The 19,068-nt window shown below is 43.1% G+C and overlaps 1 protein-coding gene across 1 annotated transcript in view; it reads left to right on the forward strand.

Moving 5' to 3' along the window:
• Positions 1 to 19,068, forward strand: part of STAC (SH3 and cysteine rich domain) — an 80,147-nt gene that overhangs the window by 24,886 nt on the left and 36,193 nt on the right. Inside the window, exon 2 of the mRNA XM_080975952.1 lies at positions 9,825 to 10,101. Coding sequence (XP_080832078.1) covers positions 9,825 to 10,101 — 277 coding nt within the window. The remainder of the gene's footprint in view (positions 1 to 9,824; positions 10,102 to 19,068) is intronic.

The raw sequence follows: 19,068 nt of genomic DNA on the forward strand, positions 1-19,068 counted from the left end.
GTAGGACAGGACAGAGAACAAATCACGCTGCAATCTTCTCTCTAGGAACTACATCTTTTCTCATTCCCACTAAACCATGGTTTGACTTAGCACTGGGACACTACAGTGTTTTCCTTATAGTTTTGCTGGCAGATTGGTGGAAGCTACCTCTTTGATCACAGGTGAACCATAGGTGAGAATGGGATGAGTTTGCTGCTTTCCTATTAAAGTAGGCGTGAAGAACATTTGCCCTCCCCAAATGTTGTTGAACTTCCAACTTGAATCAGCCCAGCCTGCAAGGTCGATAGCTCCTGTTATAAAACAGCTGTGTGCTTTATTTGATCAACTTCTGCTCCTTGGTTGTTTTGGAAATACACTGCTGTGATCTGCTTTTTGCTCTGGTGTGTGAGTCTGGGGGTAGGGAATGTTTGAAGCTTCCTTGTAGCATCTGGCTTCCTCCTTGCATCTTTGTACCTGTTTTCCTAAGTGTATTCATTGTCTGATAAGTTTGGTTCAGCTTTTGCCTGCTTGGTCTGCACAATATCAACGGTGTCAAATGACCTAATATCAGTTAGCAGGTTTAAAGCAGAGGCCTCACAGTGAACTGATCTAGAATGCTATTCAGGCCTGTTCTGTGATTACCTTCAAATCTTACTCGTTTTTTCTTCTTTAAAAAAATATCTTACATTTACTTTTAGTTTTACATAAAGCTAATTCTGCTGTCTCCTGTGTGTTACTCTCAGGTAGGCAGCACTCAGGAAACCCACCCAGATGGGCGGGGTATAAATAAATTATTATTATTATTATTATTATTATTATTATTATTATTATTGACTGAGGAAAGCAACCTTAAAGTAACTCACATGCTGGCTGGAGCTGATGGGAGTTATAGTTCAAAACGTCTGAAGGGCACCAGATTGGCTACATGTATCATACTTTCCATCCACATTTTCATGCAAGGCTGTGCTAGACAGATTTTGCCCAACTGAGTGCAGTGTGACTTACTGCTTGTAAAGTGTGCTTAGGATTGCAGGCTAAGATTCTGTTTGAATAAGCCTTGACCTCAAAGGTCTTCAGAGTCCCATGTGTGCATTGGAATTCATGTAGAACTTGGGTACAAATAGGTTTTGCCATTCACTTTGTTGGAGTGAGCAGTTCTGTGTATGCATGACTTTGTGCATGTAGAACTGCACAAAGAAAAGCCTTGGGGCAGGAGAGCTTTGAATGTACCTCAGAACCACTGGCTAATTTTGAATGAGCAGCTCTGAACCTTGGGTTTGCATGTTCTCCACTCTCCTCACTGTCTCCAGCGTAGCCAAGAAGAGGCATTTGGAATCTCACACTTCCACTTTTCTTACTTTTGTCCAAACCAGCAAACTATTGTTAAGTACAGTTTGGTTGAAAGAGACAACTTCAAACCATGGTTTATGCATCTGGCTTGGTTAACCAGACCATAGTTAGCATTAACCACAGTTTCTTGGTTCAAAGGTCACAATCAGCAATGATTAAGCAAAAGCAGAAACAAAATATTGCCAATTCCTCACAACTGCCCCAGAAGAGGAAAGGAGAAGCACACGACCCCATACCTTGCTCCAGCTCTTTTCCTAGTCATTCGCATCACACTAAACTATAGTTTAAAACAGGCTTCCAGATACTTTGGACTACAAATCCCATCTGTCCTGGTCAGCATGGTCAAGAATGATGGAGTTGAGCCCAAAACATATGGAGGGTGCGAGGATGAGGGATCCTGATTTAGAGTGGTGGCCAAACAGGACCTTTGTGTGTCTAGAAGGGATAGGTGAGTTGGAGTAACATTGGTGTATTAACAATTACTTTAAATTGGAAATGCTTTAGTTTCCATAGTAATAAACTGTTTACCTGACACATTTCAAGCTTGCAGATAAATGTTGGTGTGGGTTTTTATTATTATTATTATTATTATTGCAATGCAAGATTCAAATTATTTTGCATGCATCTCTGGAAAGCTTAAAGAAAATAATGTCCTATCACTCAGAGGAGGGTGGACATTTAGCTGGCAATGGCTATAGAAATTTTTCAATGCTGCGTTTTTACTCTAAAAATCCAGTAAACAAAGCTGGCTTCTGTGGGGGGGGAAAGAAGGAAAAGAAATGAGTGGGTGATTGAATCCAATTTTCTTAATACCTTTCATTATTTATAATGCGTGAAATGTTATATCAATTTCATCGGAACAAACAAAATGAATAAAATGAGGGGGTTTGACTTTAAATGTATTTGTTTTGAGGATGCAGTGGGTGAGAAATTTAGACTGAGTTTGTTTCCTAATGGTTTGATATTTGGACATTTTAAAATCATAACAAATGGTGGTTCCTGTGAAGATTTATGGAAAAATCTGTTCTGGTTATTTGATTCCAGATGACGGCTTCCAATGTTAGTGGTTGCTTAAACATGAACACTGTGGCCACTGAGCTTTTCCCCAAATAAGTGCTTATGATTATTATTACTGACACTCTACCCACTAGACCACACTGACTATATCACACACACACACACACACACACACAGAGAGAGAGAGAGAGAGAGAGAGAGAGAGAGTTATCTATAATGACTTGGATATCTCCACTAGTGTTTTCTTTTAGAGTTTTTTTGCAGTGAAAATTCCTTCCTCTGTGGGATCTGTACTTTGTCACAAATGTGAGTCAAAACTAAGATAGGGAGCGGGTGGTACTGTGGCCTAAACCACTGAGCCCCTTGGGCTTGCCGATCAGAAGGTCGGCAGATTGAATCCGTGTGACGGGGTGAGCTCCCATTACTCTGTCCAGCTCCTGCCAACCTGATAGTTTGAAAGCATACCAACATGAGTAGATAAATAGGGACAGTGGTACCTCAAGTTAAGTACTTAATTCGTTCCGGAGGTCCGTACTTAACCTGAAACTGTTCTTAACCTGAAGCACCACTTTAGCTAATGGGGCCTCCTGCTGCTGCCACGCAGCCAGAGCCCGATTTCTGTTCTTATCCTGAAGCAAAGTTCTTAACCTGAAGGACTATTTCTGGGTTAGCGGAGTCTGTAACCTGAAGCATATGTAACCTGAAGTGTATGTAACCTGAGGTACCACTGTACAGTGGGAAGGTAAATGGTGTTTCCGTGCACCAGAAGCGGTTTAGCCATTCTGTCCCTCAGACCTGGAAAACTGTACTGCAGTTAATGTTGGCTCCCTCTGCCTGAAGCGAGATGATCGCCACACCCCATAGTCAGGTTTAACTGGACTTAACTGTCCAGGGGTCCTTTGCCTTTACCTTCTTTACCAAGGTAGGAGCAGTTGATGGCAGGCTAGTGTGATGGCTTGGTGTAAGCGTGGTGTTCTGCTGTCTGAATTCAATCCTCTGCAAAGTTGGAAATAGAGTCCTCCTCCCTTGATTTCTGAAGCATAGGTTGCCTTGCTTACTTGCACATTGTTGAAGCCTCACAGCAGGAGGAAGCAAAGCCACATCTTTATTCATTGCCTGCCAATAATTCTGCTTGATCGCAGCTTTATCATTCCAAGATTGGTAAGCGACTCACTAGAACCCCACGTTTTATTTTGTTAATAATTTAAAAAGGGAAACTTCCGCCTGGGGCACGTAAGTTCAAAGTGTGACTGATGTGCGTCGCAGAGGAAAGCAAACCAGAAGAAAAATGAACAGGAAATATTATGAGCTTTCAAAACTTGATGATTTTTCTAGGATGGCAAGTCACGGGATTGATTTATCTATTTTTAATAGCAACCTCGGTAATAACACTTATTTATTTATTTAAAGCCTTTCCAGCCCATCTCATTCCATGCCGCAGACAGCTTAACAACCAAAACTGAAATCAAAACATTCCCTATTAAGGACAGCAAGTTAGAAAAGGAGAACGAGAACCAGAAGCAAATGTAATTCCCCTCTTTGCCGATTTCAGCTTCCGTTTGACCAAAGATCACGCACCCCCTGTCGAATGCATGATCAGAAGTGTGTTTTGCAAAAATCTCCCCTACAAAGCCATTCCACAGCCCCAGAGCCTCTACCAATAAAGACCTACTCCTTGCTGGAGATCGGTTCATACAGCTCTCAAAGTGATGGAACAGAGAGCCAAGACACCCAGTGTGGAATCTTAATCGGTGTGGTAGAACATATGAGGAGAGGCTGTCCTGAAGTGATTCAGGTACTAGGCTGTGGAGGCTTAAAGATTATACCAAGGAACTCATTGCAACCCTTCCCCACTCCAGTAATCTGCAGTAATGCAGGTGTCGAGAGGATGGCTCCACTGCTCTGTCCCACCTTCATCATCGTCATCACTTTTAATTTGTGTAAAGGTAAAGGGACCCCTGACCATTAGGTCCAGTCGTGGCCGACTCCGGGGTTGCGGCGCTCATCTCACTTTATTGGCCGAGGGAGCCGGCATACAGCTTCCAGGTCATGTGGCCAGCATGACTAAGCCGCTTCTGGCAAACCAGAGCAGCGCACGGAAACGCCGTTTACCTTACCACCGGAGCGGTACCTATTTATCTACTTGCACTTTGACGTGCTTTTGAACTGCTAGGTTGGCAGGAGCAGGGACCGAGCAACAGGGGCTCACCCCGTAGCGGGGATTCGAACCGCCGACCTTCTGATCGGCAAGTCCTAGACTCTGTGGTTTAACCCACAGCGCCACCCACGTCCCTTTAATTTGCATACCGCCTTTCTATCTTACAATACTCAAGGCGGTTTACAAGCTGAAGAAACAAAGAATGTACACCTTATCTAATACAATACAGAAATGTGATAATAAAACAGCTTTAAAATAAGCAATCTACATCAATTAAAAGTAACATTCAACAATCATTAGAATAGTATAGAATAATAATATCAGCATATAAAAATTTAACAGAAACCCACTCTTAACAATTACAATAAATAATTTCAAAACGACAATCAATAAAACAACGGCAAGCCACAATGCATAAAATAATACAGTACAAATTGAGAAGCAGAGACTGGAGGGTGGGGCAAGGCAGGTGGAAGAAGGCCTTGCCTGATGGAGTCTCTCCCCTCACCTTAATGGCAAACTACTGGAGATAGGCTGCTGATCAAAGCTGCCCCTGGCTTCTAAATCACTCCAACGCTGCTGAGAGGTTTGCAAGCAGAGAATGATCTCTGCTTGCCAACCTCTACATTCTGATCAGCCACCAAGGCTACTATACCAGGCCAGAAGCCCAGCTGAAAAGGGCCACCAGAAAATACCTCATCCAGATATGCTTGAAGTTACTCTGACAGTGCAGTCTTTGAAACGTCACCATATACTATGTCAGGATTAACAGTTCGCCATTTTAAAAAGTTGGAGGATGCTCTTAGCATCCTGCCCGGGGATCGAAGGCCAGGGTAGATCACTGCAGCCAGTTTGCTAGGATAATCTAATGCTTTCAAGTAGGATTTCTCTGTGTTCAATCCCCCCCCCCATGATTATTCCTTTCAAATCAAACCCATGAACAGGAATGCCCCCAAATGTGTATAACCCTGCTCTGTCACTACAAACAAAATCATTGCTTACACCTGATCCCAGAAGCTTTGCTTGCCTCAAATCAAGCTTGACATTTCATCAGATTTCAAGGAAAGAAACAACGATCTGACTTTTAGAAGACACTCGAAGGCAGCCCTGTTTAGGATAGTTTTTAATGTTCAATGTTTTATTGTATTTTTAATATTTTGTTGGGAGCCACCTATAATAATAATCATAATCATAATCATAATCATAATTTATTATTTATACCCCACCCATCTGGCTGGGCTTCCCCAGCCACTCTGGGCCATTTCCAAAAAAAATTAAAATACTGTAATACATTTCAAACATTAAAAGCTTCCCTAAACAGGGCTGCCTTCAGATGTCTTCTAAAAGTCTGGTAGTTGTTGTTCTCTTTGACATCTGGTGGGAGGGCGTTCCACAGGGAGGGCGCCACTACCGAGAAGGCCCTCTGCCTGGTTCCCTGTAACTTGGCTTCTCGCAGTGAGGGAACCGCCAGAAGGCCCTCGGTGCTGGACCTCAGTGTCCGAGTAGAACAATGGGGGTGGAGACGCTCCTTCACGTATACTGGACTGAGGCCGTTTAGGGCTTTATAAAGGTCAGCACCAACACTTTGAATTGTGCTCGGAAACGTACTGGGAGCCAATGTAGGTCTTTCAAGACCGGTGTTATATGGTCTTGGCGGCTGTTCCCAGTCACCAGTCCGGCTGCCGCGTTCTGGATTAGTTGTAGTTTCCGGGTCACCTTCAAAGATAGCCCCACGTAGAGCGCATTGCAGTAGTCCAAGCAGGAGATAACCAGAGCATGCACCACTCTGGCGAGGCAGTCCGCAGGCAGATAGGGTCTCAGCCTGCGTACCAGATGGTACCTAGAATGGCGGGGTAGAAATAATAAAGTATTATTATGATTATTATTGCAAGGAAATTTTTTAAAGCCACTAGAGGATCTGCTGTACTCCAATAAACCAATATAGTGGTGCTTCTTTGGATACTATTCATTGTAAGTTTCAGGCAAACGAAACTGTATCAAAAGCAACATCCAGCTGGTGTCCTAATACTTTGGAGAAACTACCTTTTCTGCCTGTAAGAAAAGGAGTTAATTCATTAAACCACTGCACCCTTCAGTTGAATTATTTTTCAGTAACCATTTACTTAAGTGTCAGAAACTACTCACTTGGGGAGAGACCCAAAGTAGTTAGTGGAAGCTGCCTTATACCCAGTCAAACCAATGGTTCATCTAGCTCAATTTCGACTGACAGCAACTTTCCAGATAGAAAGCTTTGAGGCAGAGCCCGTGGTTTGTGTGGTCAACGTCCCAGGTTAACAGTCCCTGGCATATGCAGATTAAAGGGATCCTGGGCTGCTAGAGATGTGTGGAAGACCCAGGGAAAGACTCTACCATTAGGCAGACTGTGGCAGCCGATTTAGGCTGCCAGGAAGAGGCAGCACAATATTTACTTTACTGTTGTAATCTCACTCCCATGGAGAGGCAGTTGTGGGGTTTTACTGTCTTAGCCTTTCTTCTTCTTTCATTCAAGACTTGCTTCTCTACCTTGATATGGGAACTAGTGGCGCCATCTGCCTCAAGCAGCAAAATGTTTTGTGCTGCCGCTGGAGGTCACTTTCTGCCAGACTCCCCAGAGAGCCCATGCTTGCTAGAGTAGATAATATTGTACTAGGAGGACAATCAGCCTGACCCAGTGTAAGGGAGCTTCCTAGGTCCCTCCCAGACTAGGTGTTCGCCTTGGATCCAGCTGCTCAGTTATCTCTGCACAGTGGAAATATTTGCACATTTCTCCCTTTCATACAAACCCAAGGCTGGCATACGGAAATGCATGTACGCAAAGGTTTTCAGTTGCACCATGGGTAGATTGATGTACTCTTGATTCCGGAGACAGCTTTCGCTGATCAGGCGATTGCCAGAGCAGGCGGAGGCAAAGGAGACCTTCTACGCTAGGCATGTGTTTCCTGCTGGAAGAGTGCTCTAAGCACATCACTTCTTGAAAAGAACTCATAGGAGAAAGAGGGGGGAACCCAACACTAATTAGCAGTGGGTCAGTTTTTGAAGTGCAGTGGTTTGGTGTGTGCTGCAGACGGGCTTTCTTGGCCAAGGGTCGTTGCTACATAAAAGGGCATTGAGTGGCGACAGGGTCCTTGTTCTCAGGAACAAACTTCTCTGAAGAAGTTCTCTAAGGAAAACCTAGTGGTAAATGGGTTCCCCCACCAGTGAGGTCAACCTGGGGCATCGTAATGTTACAGAAGGAAGAAGAAGTGCAAGGGCCTCTGTCTACTGTTTCTCCACATTTCTATCTTGCTTTCACATCTCTCCACCCAGGAGATGTGCAAACTGTCCCTGTATTGGTGGCTTTTGCGTCCTTCAGATTAGTTTCTGACGGGGGGAGTAACAGGAAGACTGGGTCCTTATGCTTCCCATCCTGTCCAAGTCTACAACCTGCTTGCAACTGAAGCAATAACTGACAATAACTGCCTAAAGCAGCCTCAACTGACCTGATGTCCATCAGATGTTTTGGACTATAAGCCATGACAGATGGGGCTGATGAGAATTGTAGTCCAAAATAGCTGGAGGGCACCAGTTGGCAAAGGCTGGCCTAAAGTAATGGGAAGGATTACTCTGATAGAAGCTATTGCGAATATTAATCCATAGTCCATTTGCCCTGGTCCTCCTTTTGTGCCCAGACACAACCTAGCCTTTTTGTACATTCGGGCAAATGGCTTCTGTGGAATTAATTAGCAAATCATGTTATGTCTGAAACTGAGCTTATAGCATTAAATTAGTTTCTCGGGGCCTATTGCTGAGCCAGCAAGAGGGTTGTTATTTAGAAAAACAAGCACTTAGTTGTACTGCTTAGTTTCGCTCCCTGGTAGAAGAAGAATAATGTTTACCATTTAATTAACCTCATGTGGCATGGTGGGAATGGATGGCAAATCAATAATGAATGTCATTACAGTCACCTTGTGCAACTGCAATTCTGGTTTTCAAACGAGGGGGAATGATAATGAGTCTTGATTTCTGCAGGAGCACTTTCAGTGGTAGGCAGGTGATTAGTTATGAAGCTCAGCGCTCCCACTGGAGGAATGAAGAAAGCTGGCTGCAAAACTCTCTGAGAAGACGAGCCAAGGGACTGGAAACACAAGATGGAGGACACTGTTTATTGCCTTGTCCTGTTATTTATTTTCATCTCAAAAATCCTTAAATTAAGAACTCAATGGTGCTTGTGTGTTTAGGAAGGGAGTTACAGTGGTGCCTCGCAAGACGAAATTAATCCGTTCCGCGAGAGTCTTCGTCTAGCGGTTTTTTCGTCTTGCGAAGCAACCCTATTAGCGGCTTAACGGATTAGCGCTATTAGCGGTTTAGCGGCTATTAAAGGCTTAAAGGCTTAGGGGATTAGCTGCTAAAAGGCTATTAAAGGCTATTAAAGGCTTAGCAGATTAGATAAGGGGGGGGGAGCGAAAAAAAAATCTCTAGACTCGCAAGACATTTTCGTCTTGCGAAGCAAGCCCATAGGGAAATTCGTCCTGCGAAGCAACTCAAAAACGGAAAACCCTTTCGTCTAGCGGGTTTTCCGTCTTGCGAGGCATTCGTCTTGTGGGGCACCACTGTAATGGGGTGTGTGATGCAGTAAACAGCAATTTTGCACGTGACCAAAAGTCCCTAGGATTGTGTCTCTTCCCGTACTTGTGAACACATGTGACACAGGAAGTTGTCTTAACTCAGTAAGACCATTGGTCCTTCTCTTTCTCAGGATTGTCCACACTGCCTGGCAGCAGATCTCCAAGGTTTCAGTCAAGAGTCTCTCCTAGGAATCAAACCTGGGACCTTCTGCATACAAAGCAATGCTCTACTACTGAACTATGGCCTTTTCCCTGTGACTTCAGAGGTGGCCATCATTACCTGCTTGATGTCATTTTGTCATGGAGAAGCATGACAAAATGGTGCAGGTTCTATTTCTGGCTATGTGTGGCCTCTCCCACAATAGACAAAAAACCCAAATAATATAAAGAGCAAAATCCAACAGGAAAATCATCCCATTGAAAAGAATGGGAACTGCACAAGAGGAGACAACTCCCATGGATTTCACTAGAACTTGCACAGGGAACTTCCCATTGGAGTGTGTCACTTAAATCATAGTAACCATTTCTAAATTGGCACATATGCAATGCATTGTTGGGGTAATGCAAAGCTGCTCATCAGTCTGGATTGTATTCAAATTCCAGTAACTGGAATTACGTTCATTGTATGCAACTAAGGTCAGCAAGAATTGCATGTCATTAGGAATCTGATCATACTATGAGCTTTGCTATTTGAACAATGTTTTGTCGCATTGCAGCTCCAGAAACTGAAACGATCGCTGTCTTTCAAGACCAAAAGTTTACGGAGTAAAAGTGCAGACAACTTTTTCCAGCGGACAAACAGTGACATGAAGTTGCAGGTAGATTTGCTATCAGAAATCAGCCCCAGAACTGGCCAGCTCTCAGCCTCTGAAAGTCAGACATCTACTCCCACCATAGTCCAACACCAACAGGAAAGCAACAAAACTCACGTTTTCCAGGAGCACATATTCAAAAAACCTACGTTCTGTGACATCTGCAACCACATGATTGTAGGTAAGAATGGTTTTGCTTCTTCCCAAGCACCTAATGTACAATGGTTATTTTCCAGCATGTGATAAAGAAAACTTGGGCTGATTATTTGAATCTTTTAAAATGTGCATGCAAGACCTCTAGGCAAAATTTTGTCCAAAGGATCCATTTCCTTTTATGTATTTATCATGATAGAAGGGTTTGTTGACCCTTGAGAATTCCAGAGCTCTGAATCTTATAAGTGTGCAGAATAATATAAATAGGAATCAAATAACTATGTAAGCTTTTCATTATAATATCACATTCAAGGCTTAAGCAGCAAATGCTATCGGTCTGAAATGATTGCAAGCCTTTGGACCCAATCAAGCAGTTTGCACCAGTTAAGATGCCACTTGAAAGCTTAGGCCTGTGGACAATATTTATGTAGTTAAATTTTCAGAAACATTCATGAAATTATGAAATGAAATTCTAAAATCCTTCATAGCGCTCAGATGCCTTGCTAGCCCACCCTTCTGTGACATCAGAGCATTCTAGACTAATAAGAGGTGTATTATTTATTGTGTATTTTACTTGTTAGACATCTCATAAACAAGTTCTTGAGCCATAGGCATGGTGGTTATGATATCTTTGCTGTGCAGATCAGCTGTTCGCCACTGGACGATTCTAAGAGTTTCATACCCTAGTGGTTAAGATTTTGCGACAAGATGCCATAAAATATATTGTAATAATCTCCCCCTCACTGACATGGGAGTCCACTGGACTAGTTAATGCATCTGATCACTCAAAACCATCTTCTGACTAGATCATTGGCCAATTGTGACAAAGTAGAACCACTGTGGTCTTGCAAGGTGGGTGAGGAGCTGCATGTGACATTGGGTAGAGGTCATAATTGTATAGAGAAGGGGAATTATATAGGAATCATTATGTCATCTGTGCACTATGGTGTTTCTGCATGTTAGCCAGAGCTAACCTTATCTCCTGATAAACCTAATGATCTACAAATCCTGAGAATGTATTTCTATGGTCCTAGAACCTAAAGATTGTTAGAAGCCATGCTTCTATAGGAAAAGAATAGTATATCATACGAGAAAGATTCATAGAGTTGTAATGATGTTGAAAGAGAGATGGAATCCAAGAAGTGGTATCTGGCAGGAAGCTGGAAGAGGAACGGTAAATATACGCTTGAAGATAACTGATACAAGGTTTCATAAGCAGATACTTCCTTCAGCATATGTTGGAAGTTCTCACACTGATAGGATTCATGTAAGCAATTAAGTCTGTTTTCTGTACTGGTTAGGCAAAGATTGTTCTGTGATATAGTCTAACATAATGGTCTTTTACGCTAACTAGGGAGGCAAAACTTTACCCAATATGATTTGTCTGCCAGCGGTAATGCGGAAATCCCAAATTGCCAACAATCTTATGCAGCACTTATTTCACCAAGCTGTTTGTCAGGGGCTTTTCAAGTTGAGCAAATTAATATCAAGGGAATTCTGATCTTGGAGAGCATTGTAGACTTTCGAGAAACGAGAGTTACATGTCCCCCCACAAACCCCCATCCCTAAATATATATTGGGAAATTTGTACTTTTAACATATTTTCTGTATATTTAAGTTAATTTCAGCAACAGTGGAAGCGCATTTGAGAGGAGAGTTTGAAATTTACAAAGATAAGAGGGCATACTTTTCCCCTATCCAAGTTTGAATAAAAAATGTATAAAACATATTATGAATTGAAGTGTGCAATTTAAAACTTGCAAGAGCTTTGCAAGACAAGGATATTTTTCTTAGTATTCTTTTCAACCAAGATTCAGTGAATATCCAGAATATCCTTCTTACTCTTACCAATGTATAAATTTAGCTGGTGTCTTTCTGACTGCCGTTGGATCATTACAACAGTTGTTGGATAAACTGAATGGCAACCGTGAGGCCTGGGGCAGAGGAGAGGGTGCAACAAAATGCAGTGCTTTGATTAATGCACTCTAAAAACCTTCAACCCCTCCGGACCTTTACGTACATGTGTCTGGAGGCGTATTCAGCCCTTTCAAAATAAAACGCATGCACAAATATCATGGAAACTGGGGAAGATGTGGTGGAACAATAATGTTGTTGCAGAACCACCCCAAGCAAGCAGACAAACAGTAAAGTTGCACCAGTGGAAGCGAATGCTGGATATTTAACAATAAAGCACTTAAAAGGCTGCAAGTAAACTTCAATACGAAGATATAGGGCTGGATCTGGAGGCTACAGAAAGAGATGCATTACACACATGTACAACCATGATGTTTGTGTAATTGTGTTTGTGCTTGCCAACAAAACATTCTAGATCCCTGAATCAATTCCACAAGTGCTTATCTTTCAAAAAGAGTGGAAGCTTTTTGTTCTGGATTCTGCGCAAGCTGTGTTTATTTAGGAATAAATTCTGGGTCTTCAGGCTATTAAATTCTCCATGCAAAATAGGGTATCAACGTATCACCTGGTTCAACCTCTTCTGACCCTGCAGATGTTGTTGGACTCCAACTTTTACAATCCCCACCCAGCATGGCCAATGGCCAGAGACGATGAGAATTCCCCTTGAACATCTGGAGGGCCCTCCATACGTCATGTACTGACAAATATAATTGTGTGCAAAATGCAGTAGTGTAAACCTACCCTTTGTTTCAGATGAAACTAAGAGTTTTCTTGGTTTTTCACCAGATATGTCCTTGCTGTCTAACCTATCCTAATAAGAGGCAGATACAATGAGAATGCTGTATTTAATATTTCCTGTACAAGATGTTGAGACTCTTGTTATGTATGGATTCAGGATACCACCGAGGCCTACAGATTATGCATGATGGTAACATTCCATGAAGCCGAGAAATATTCTAATTCCTCAGGCTGTTAGAATAGCTCAGTTAACAATAAGTATTCAGATTCAGATAGGTAGCCGTGTTGGTCTGACACAGTCGAAATATATTTTAAAAATAAAAAAATTGTCCAGTAGCACCTTAGAGACCAACTAAGTTTGTTCTTGGTATAAACTTTCGTGTGCATGCACACTTCTTCAGATACACATATATTCAGTTTTTGCAAAGGAAAAAATTGAGAATCAGAGTATTTGCCGATGCAAGGCAGGTTCCAAAGCCCTGAATTTTTATGACCACTTGAGTCTTTTTCTCTTTTTTTTAGCTGAAACTAGTTCTGATTTATTATGTGATTTATTTGTCAGCTAATAATACAGAACTTGCAAGGAATGTAAAAGAGCAATGCTAATGATCATTCCCAACACCTAGCCTACCTTGTCCAACATTATATCCAGTCTGGTTTGGTTTAGTTTAGTCGTATTTTTCCATTCACCCTTGAGATAACATGTTAATGTATTTTCGGGCTGGTGAGGTAGGCAGGAGTCGAGATTCTGCAGGAAGATACAATTTAAGAGCCAGTCTGGGCTGAAACTGCAAAGCCAGCACATCAAAACATCAGGCTGTTACTTTGATGTGCTTCAGCCCCTTTTCTTTCCTTCTTTCTCTGCAGTGTTTTCATGTACAGACAGTTTTCCGCTGAAGAAAACAAGTGCTGAAAAAAATATATCCTTTTTTTAAAAACACCCAAAAATCCCATGCTATTCCTGAAGTCCATTTCCTGTAGTGACTCGAATGGAAAAAATCTTCACTTTCCGCACATTCTTTGCATACTGCGCCTCATCATTTGTGTCAAATCCCTAAAAACATTCCCTCCAATTTATTGTTAGGTTTTGGTGCACATCCGTCTACCCAGAACTGGTTAGAGCAGCAGAATCAGGAAGGAACTCAAAAGCAAGATTGCATAATATATCTTGTTGCTTCGGTGAATGTTCTCTTGACACCCCTTAGCTGGAAGAGCAATCATTCACTTTATGTTTTGCAATGTAATCAATTGCAATTTCATTTCACTTTTATGCAATATAAATTAGATTCCCCTCCCCTCAAAATACAACCATCATTGAAAACTATCAGAGATACATAAACCATTTTTCTCATGAAGACTGCAGGAGCCCTTAAGTATGAATATTTATCTGCGTTTTGAACTTGAACTCTATTCCTAATCCTTCTTCCCGTGCATTAACTGTTTCACGGGTGACCACATAGGCATCCTTGCATACAATCACAGGGCGCCACTGAGGTTTGAGAGCCCAGACTTACTGTGTATCCCCAGCCCACCTTTGTAATCAGTCAAAAGCACTTTAATCAGTTAACTTAACTTAGTAATTGACTCAGCATTGCATCCCCGAACTTTGAACAGAATAGGTGCTAACTCTACCTTGATGCAGGTGTTCTACTTTTGTCATAGAATTGTAGAGTTGGAAGGGACCCAAGGGTCATCTAGTGCAGGGGTCAGCAAACCTTTTCAGCAGGGGGCCGGTCCACTGTCCTCAGACCTTGTGGGGGGCCAGACTATATTTCAACCAAGTATCAAAATACAGTGGTCTGTTAAATATTAAAAGCTTCCCTAAACAGGGCTGCCTTCAGATGTCTTCTAAAAATCTGGTAGTTGTTTTTCTCTTTGACATCTGGTGGGAGGGCATTCCACAGGGTGGGTGCCACTACCGAGAAGGTGTTCTGCCTGGTTCCCTGTAACCTCACTTCTCGCAATGAGCGAACCGCCAGAAGGCCCTCGGCGCTGGCTCATTTAGCGCTTTAAAGGTCAGCACCAACACTTTGAATTGTGCTTGGAAACGTACTGGGAGCCAATGCAGATTTTTCAAGACCGGTGGTATGTGGTCTCAGCAGCCGCTCCCAGTCACCAGTCTAGCTGCCGCATTCTGGATTAGTTGTACTCATTCTACTCATTGTACATTCTACTCATGTAAAAACACACTGATTCCCGGACCATCCACTGGCTGGATTTAGAAGGCAATTGGGCTTGATCGGGCCCCCGGGCCTTAGGTTGCCTACCCATGATCTAGTGTAACCCCCTGCAATGCTTGAAATGTGCAAATGCTACTCTAAGTTTCTCTCCCTGTTTGCTGTCCTATCCCTTTTAGATCCACATACATTGATACAGCTCATGCCACCTTTGGCACTTTTTCTGCACTCTCATATTGTGTTTGTTCGTGTGTGTGTGGGCAATTGCTCACAGCAGCCATCTTCTTGCCGTCTTTAGTTACATGCAAGATAACAGTACACCTACAGTTTCAGATGTGGGGCAACTCTTGTGGGCCGGGTAGAAAGTCTTCTACAGCTGAGACAAGTGAGCTAAGCTACGCTGAAACTGATGGGAGAGCAGCATAGGTTAATTGTGGGAAACTATTAGCATTTGTTGTTTCTGCTGCTTTATTCTTTTTTTTTTTTTTTTTAAGTCTCCAGAGAAGATAGCTCACTCCTAATGCTTCCTTTTTTAATGCTGTTTCCAAAGAAAGATATGTCCCTGGGAAATAAGTTCTAATTTTAAGCTTGTTTTTAGCATGCCTACATGCAAGAACACATTGAGTTGTTTCGACTGGGGATTTTATTTTTTTAATCCATCAGGACCTAGAAGACACATTCTGGATGATAACTAATGATCACAGAATGGGAGAAAAAAACACAAATATGTTAGTTTTGGGAAATTTAATTTATAGGGTCAACTCCTTAGCTCTCCCAAAATGCCATGTCCCAGAAATTCCACCATTCAGAGGGACTGTGAGTTTAAAAAGACATGGTGATCATCCTGGGTGGTTGTTTTTTTTTTTTAAACCCATGATGTTATTGACTGTAGGCTCTGGCAGGCATCGCCATTTTCAGTAGACCCCAACTGACATCACCATTAGCCATGAACCCAAGAATCCACCTGGAAAAGCCAAGTGGGGACACCAGACCTATCATTACATTTTGCAATTCAGTGAAATGTGTTGTGTCACTGTAGACCTGCCTATAATTCTTTATATTTGTTGCAATTGTTTAAATTGTTGGGAGGACTCCAAATCCAATTCTGTGTGTGAATACACACATTTACCTGCTCCCTCCCGACAATAAATTTCGCTTAGGCTTGGTGTAAAAGCTTATGCTGCAATGAATCTGTTAGTCTTTTAGTTTGCTAAATTGCTCTTGCTGTTTTTGCTACAGCAGCCTAGCACACAACTTCTCCTGTGAGATGTCAGACTTCTGAGGCACTTGTATACTTTCTTATTGTTAAAAGAATGTGGCTGCACATTTAGAAATAGCTCAAATGATATTATTGAAAGAGCACGAGCTTTATTGATTTTCTCTATACAATTTTCTCCATACTTTGGGCTATTTCGTTCTTCGCTGCCTTAGTGGCACAATAGACTTTCCGTTCCTTGTAAATTTTTACAGCTTGCTTTAAAATCTCCTGCTACAGCTGCCTTAGGAGTCTTCCTCTCTTCCTTCCCTGCTGGATTAACAAAACTGCAGCATGGAATTTGTGCTTCCTGCAACATCACCAGCTAACTTATCTGAAGCCTGCTGTCTGAATCATACTGCTCTTCCCTACTGTCTAAAAATCCCAAAAGATTCACCTTCAACTGTTGCATCCAATTTAATGGCTATGGAACTCCACTTGAAATTCTGGCACTGAAAATTTCTACTGCTAATCTCACAGAGCAAGCAGATTTTCTGCCTTTTATGTCTTTCAAGTGAAATAGCCACAAATAGATGAAGCTCAAGGATGGCAGAAACAGGCCATATGTAGTATCATACAACAGCTATTAATTAACTGACCAATTATTAACAGATTATTATTATTACCCCCCAGTGCTTTGTGGAGTAAAAAAATGAGGTGACAGTATTCCTCTGTTGGTAAAAGATTCATAGGTTGCCAACACAGTGGCTGCCATAGACAGCAAGAAAGAAGAAGAGGTGAAGTGGTCTGAATGAGTGATTGCTGTCACACACAAAAACCTGTCTCCTATTGTTAGTTTGATTCAAGGAACCAGAAGCAAAGGAAAATAACCATTAGTGATGCTATACACACAGCAGATGTGTGTCATAAGCTATACACACAGCAGATGTGTGTCCAGAATGCAGCAGCTAGACTGGTGACTGGGAGCGTCTGCCGAGACCACATAACACCGGTCTTGAAAGACCTACACTGGCTCCCAGTACGTTTCCAAGCACAATTCAAAGTGGAATACTTTCCACTCCTCAAGGGAGAGGCGTGGCAGAGCACAGGAGTGAAACACTGGCTGAAGCTGTCAGAGTTTTGCTGGGTGACTCTGGGCTGCCTCAGAGCTTTTGGAGTGAAGCTTGGAAAGCTGCCAACTTTGGTTTTAACAGGTCCTACAATCACGATGTAGGTGACACACCGTGTTTTCTGTTGCACAAGAGGAAGCCACAGGTGCATTTCTTCCGTTCGTTTGGTTCCAAGGCTTCAGTGCCAATACCAACAGCGCAACGGAAGGAGGGTGGTCCTAGGTACCAGGACATGATCTTCTGTGGGTATGATCCTGCAACAAATGGGTGGAGGTTTGCATACCCAGAGGGTGATCAGACCACGCTGCTGGTCAGCAAGCATGCTGAGTTTTTTGAGCAGGATGGTTGGTCACAGCCTAGGTATGGTTCTGATTTTCTCTCAGACTGCTTGTCCGATTCTGAGGGGGAGGAAAAGGAGGAAGAAGGGGAGGAAGGAGAGGCAGAGGCGGAGCCTGTTGCTGAAGACCAGGTTGCTGATGATGGTCAAGCACAGGGGTGGGTTTCTCCACAGGTTAAGAGGGAACCCAAGAGTGAGCCTTCATCTCCTGTTAGCCAAGTGCAGGAAGCCCGAAGACGCAGCAAGTCAGAGGGGGAGTCTTCTGAGCTTGCTGGAGACACACTTGCTGACCCCAGTGGGTCAGGAGGAGCGCCCGAGGTTGTGCTCCGGCGGTCAACTCGGACCACAAAGGGGATTCCACCGGAGAGGTTTCAGGTCACCAGTGCGTGGGTTGGTTTCGCACAGTGTGATTCTGGGAGTGTGGAAGGGATTCAACAATTGCCTGGGATGGATGCCAGTGGGAGGCAAAAGGCAATGGGAGGTGAGTTGAACTCAAAGAGGTCTGTAAATAGGGGTTCACAGTTTCCCTCAGGATTCGTGACGAGAGGGGGTGTTAATGGTTTCAGAACTCACAGAGTTAAAGAGTTCTGGTGACGTCTCTTTCCTGAGGCGTGGTTAGAAACACTTAAGGGAGGGGTTTGACTCCGTGTGTTTCAGTCTGACTTTCGGACGTGATGCGAAAGGGAGAATGTGTCAGTTCTCGCCAGGTCTGAATTTATGATGTTATTCTTCATGATTAAAAGGCAAGAGTAGATAAGGACTGCCTTGTGTCTGGACTGATTTATTCCACACGTGCTGCACTCTGCTTCTCACCGCTGTGTTTCGCTCTGCTACCGGCAAGAGAAAGAGGCCTGAGGAGGACTTTTGCAGGAGGCACGGATAGCTTGCAGAGTTCCGCAACGGAAGCGTGCCGGGCTCCATGTTCAGTCTCTGTGTACCCTCTTGTCCGGTGTAAATAATCCGAACAGGTGCTGACCTTTAAAGCCCTAAACGACCTCGGTCCAGTATACCTGAAGGAGCGTCTCCATCCCCATCATTCTGCCCGGACACTGAGGTCCAGCTCCGAGGGCCTTCTGGCGGTTCCCTCCTTGCGAGAAGCCAAGTTACAGGGAACCAGGCAGAGTGCCTTCTCAGTAGTGGCACCCGCCCTGTGGAACGCCCTCTCACCTGATGTCAAAGAGAAAAACAACTGCCAGATTCTTAGAAGACATCTGAAGACAGCCCTGTTTAATGTTTGATCATGATCATGATCAAAAGCTGAAGGCAGCTTTTCATGTTTAAATAGGTTATTGTATTTTAATATTCCGTTGGAAGCCGCCCAGAGTGGCTGGGGAAACCCAGCCAGATGGATGGGGTATAAATAATAATTATTATTATTATTATCATAGCACATACTCAGTTGGTGGAATTCATTGGCGTAAGAGGCAGCGATGGCCGCAAGCTTAGATGGCTTTGAGAGAGAGAGGTCTAAGGAAGTCTGTGACTGCTAATCATAATGGCTGCT

The sequence above is a fragment of the Podarcis pityusensis genome, assembly GCF_964106645.2.
Source record: "Podarcis pityusensis genome assembly, chromosome: 12".
In the NCBI taxonomy this organism is placed as follows: Eukaryota; Metazoa; Chordata; class Lepidosauria; order Squamata; family Lacertidae; genus Podarcis; species Podarcis pityusensis.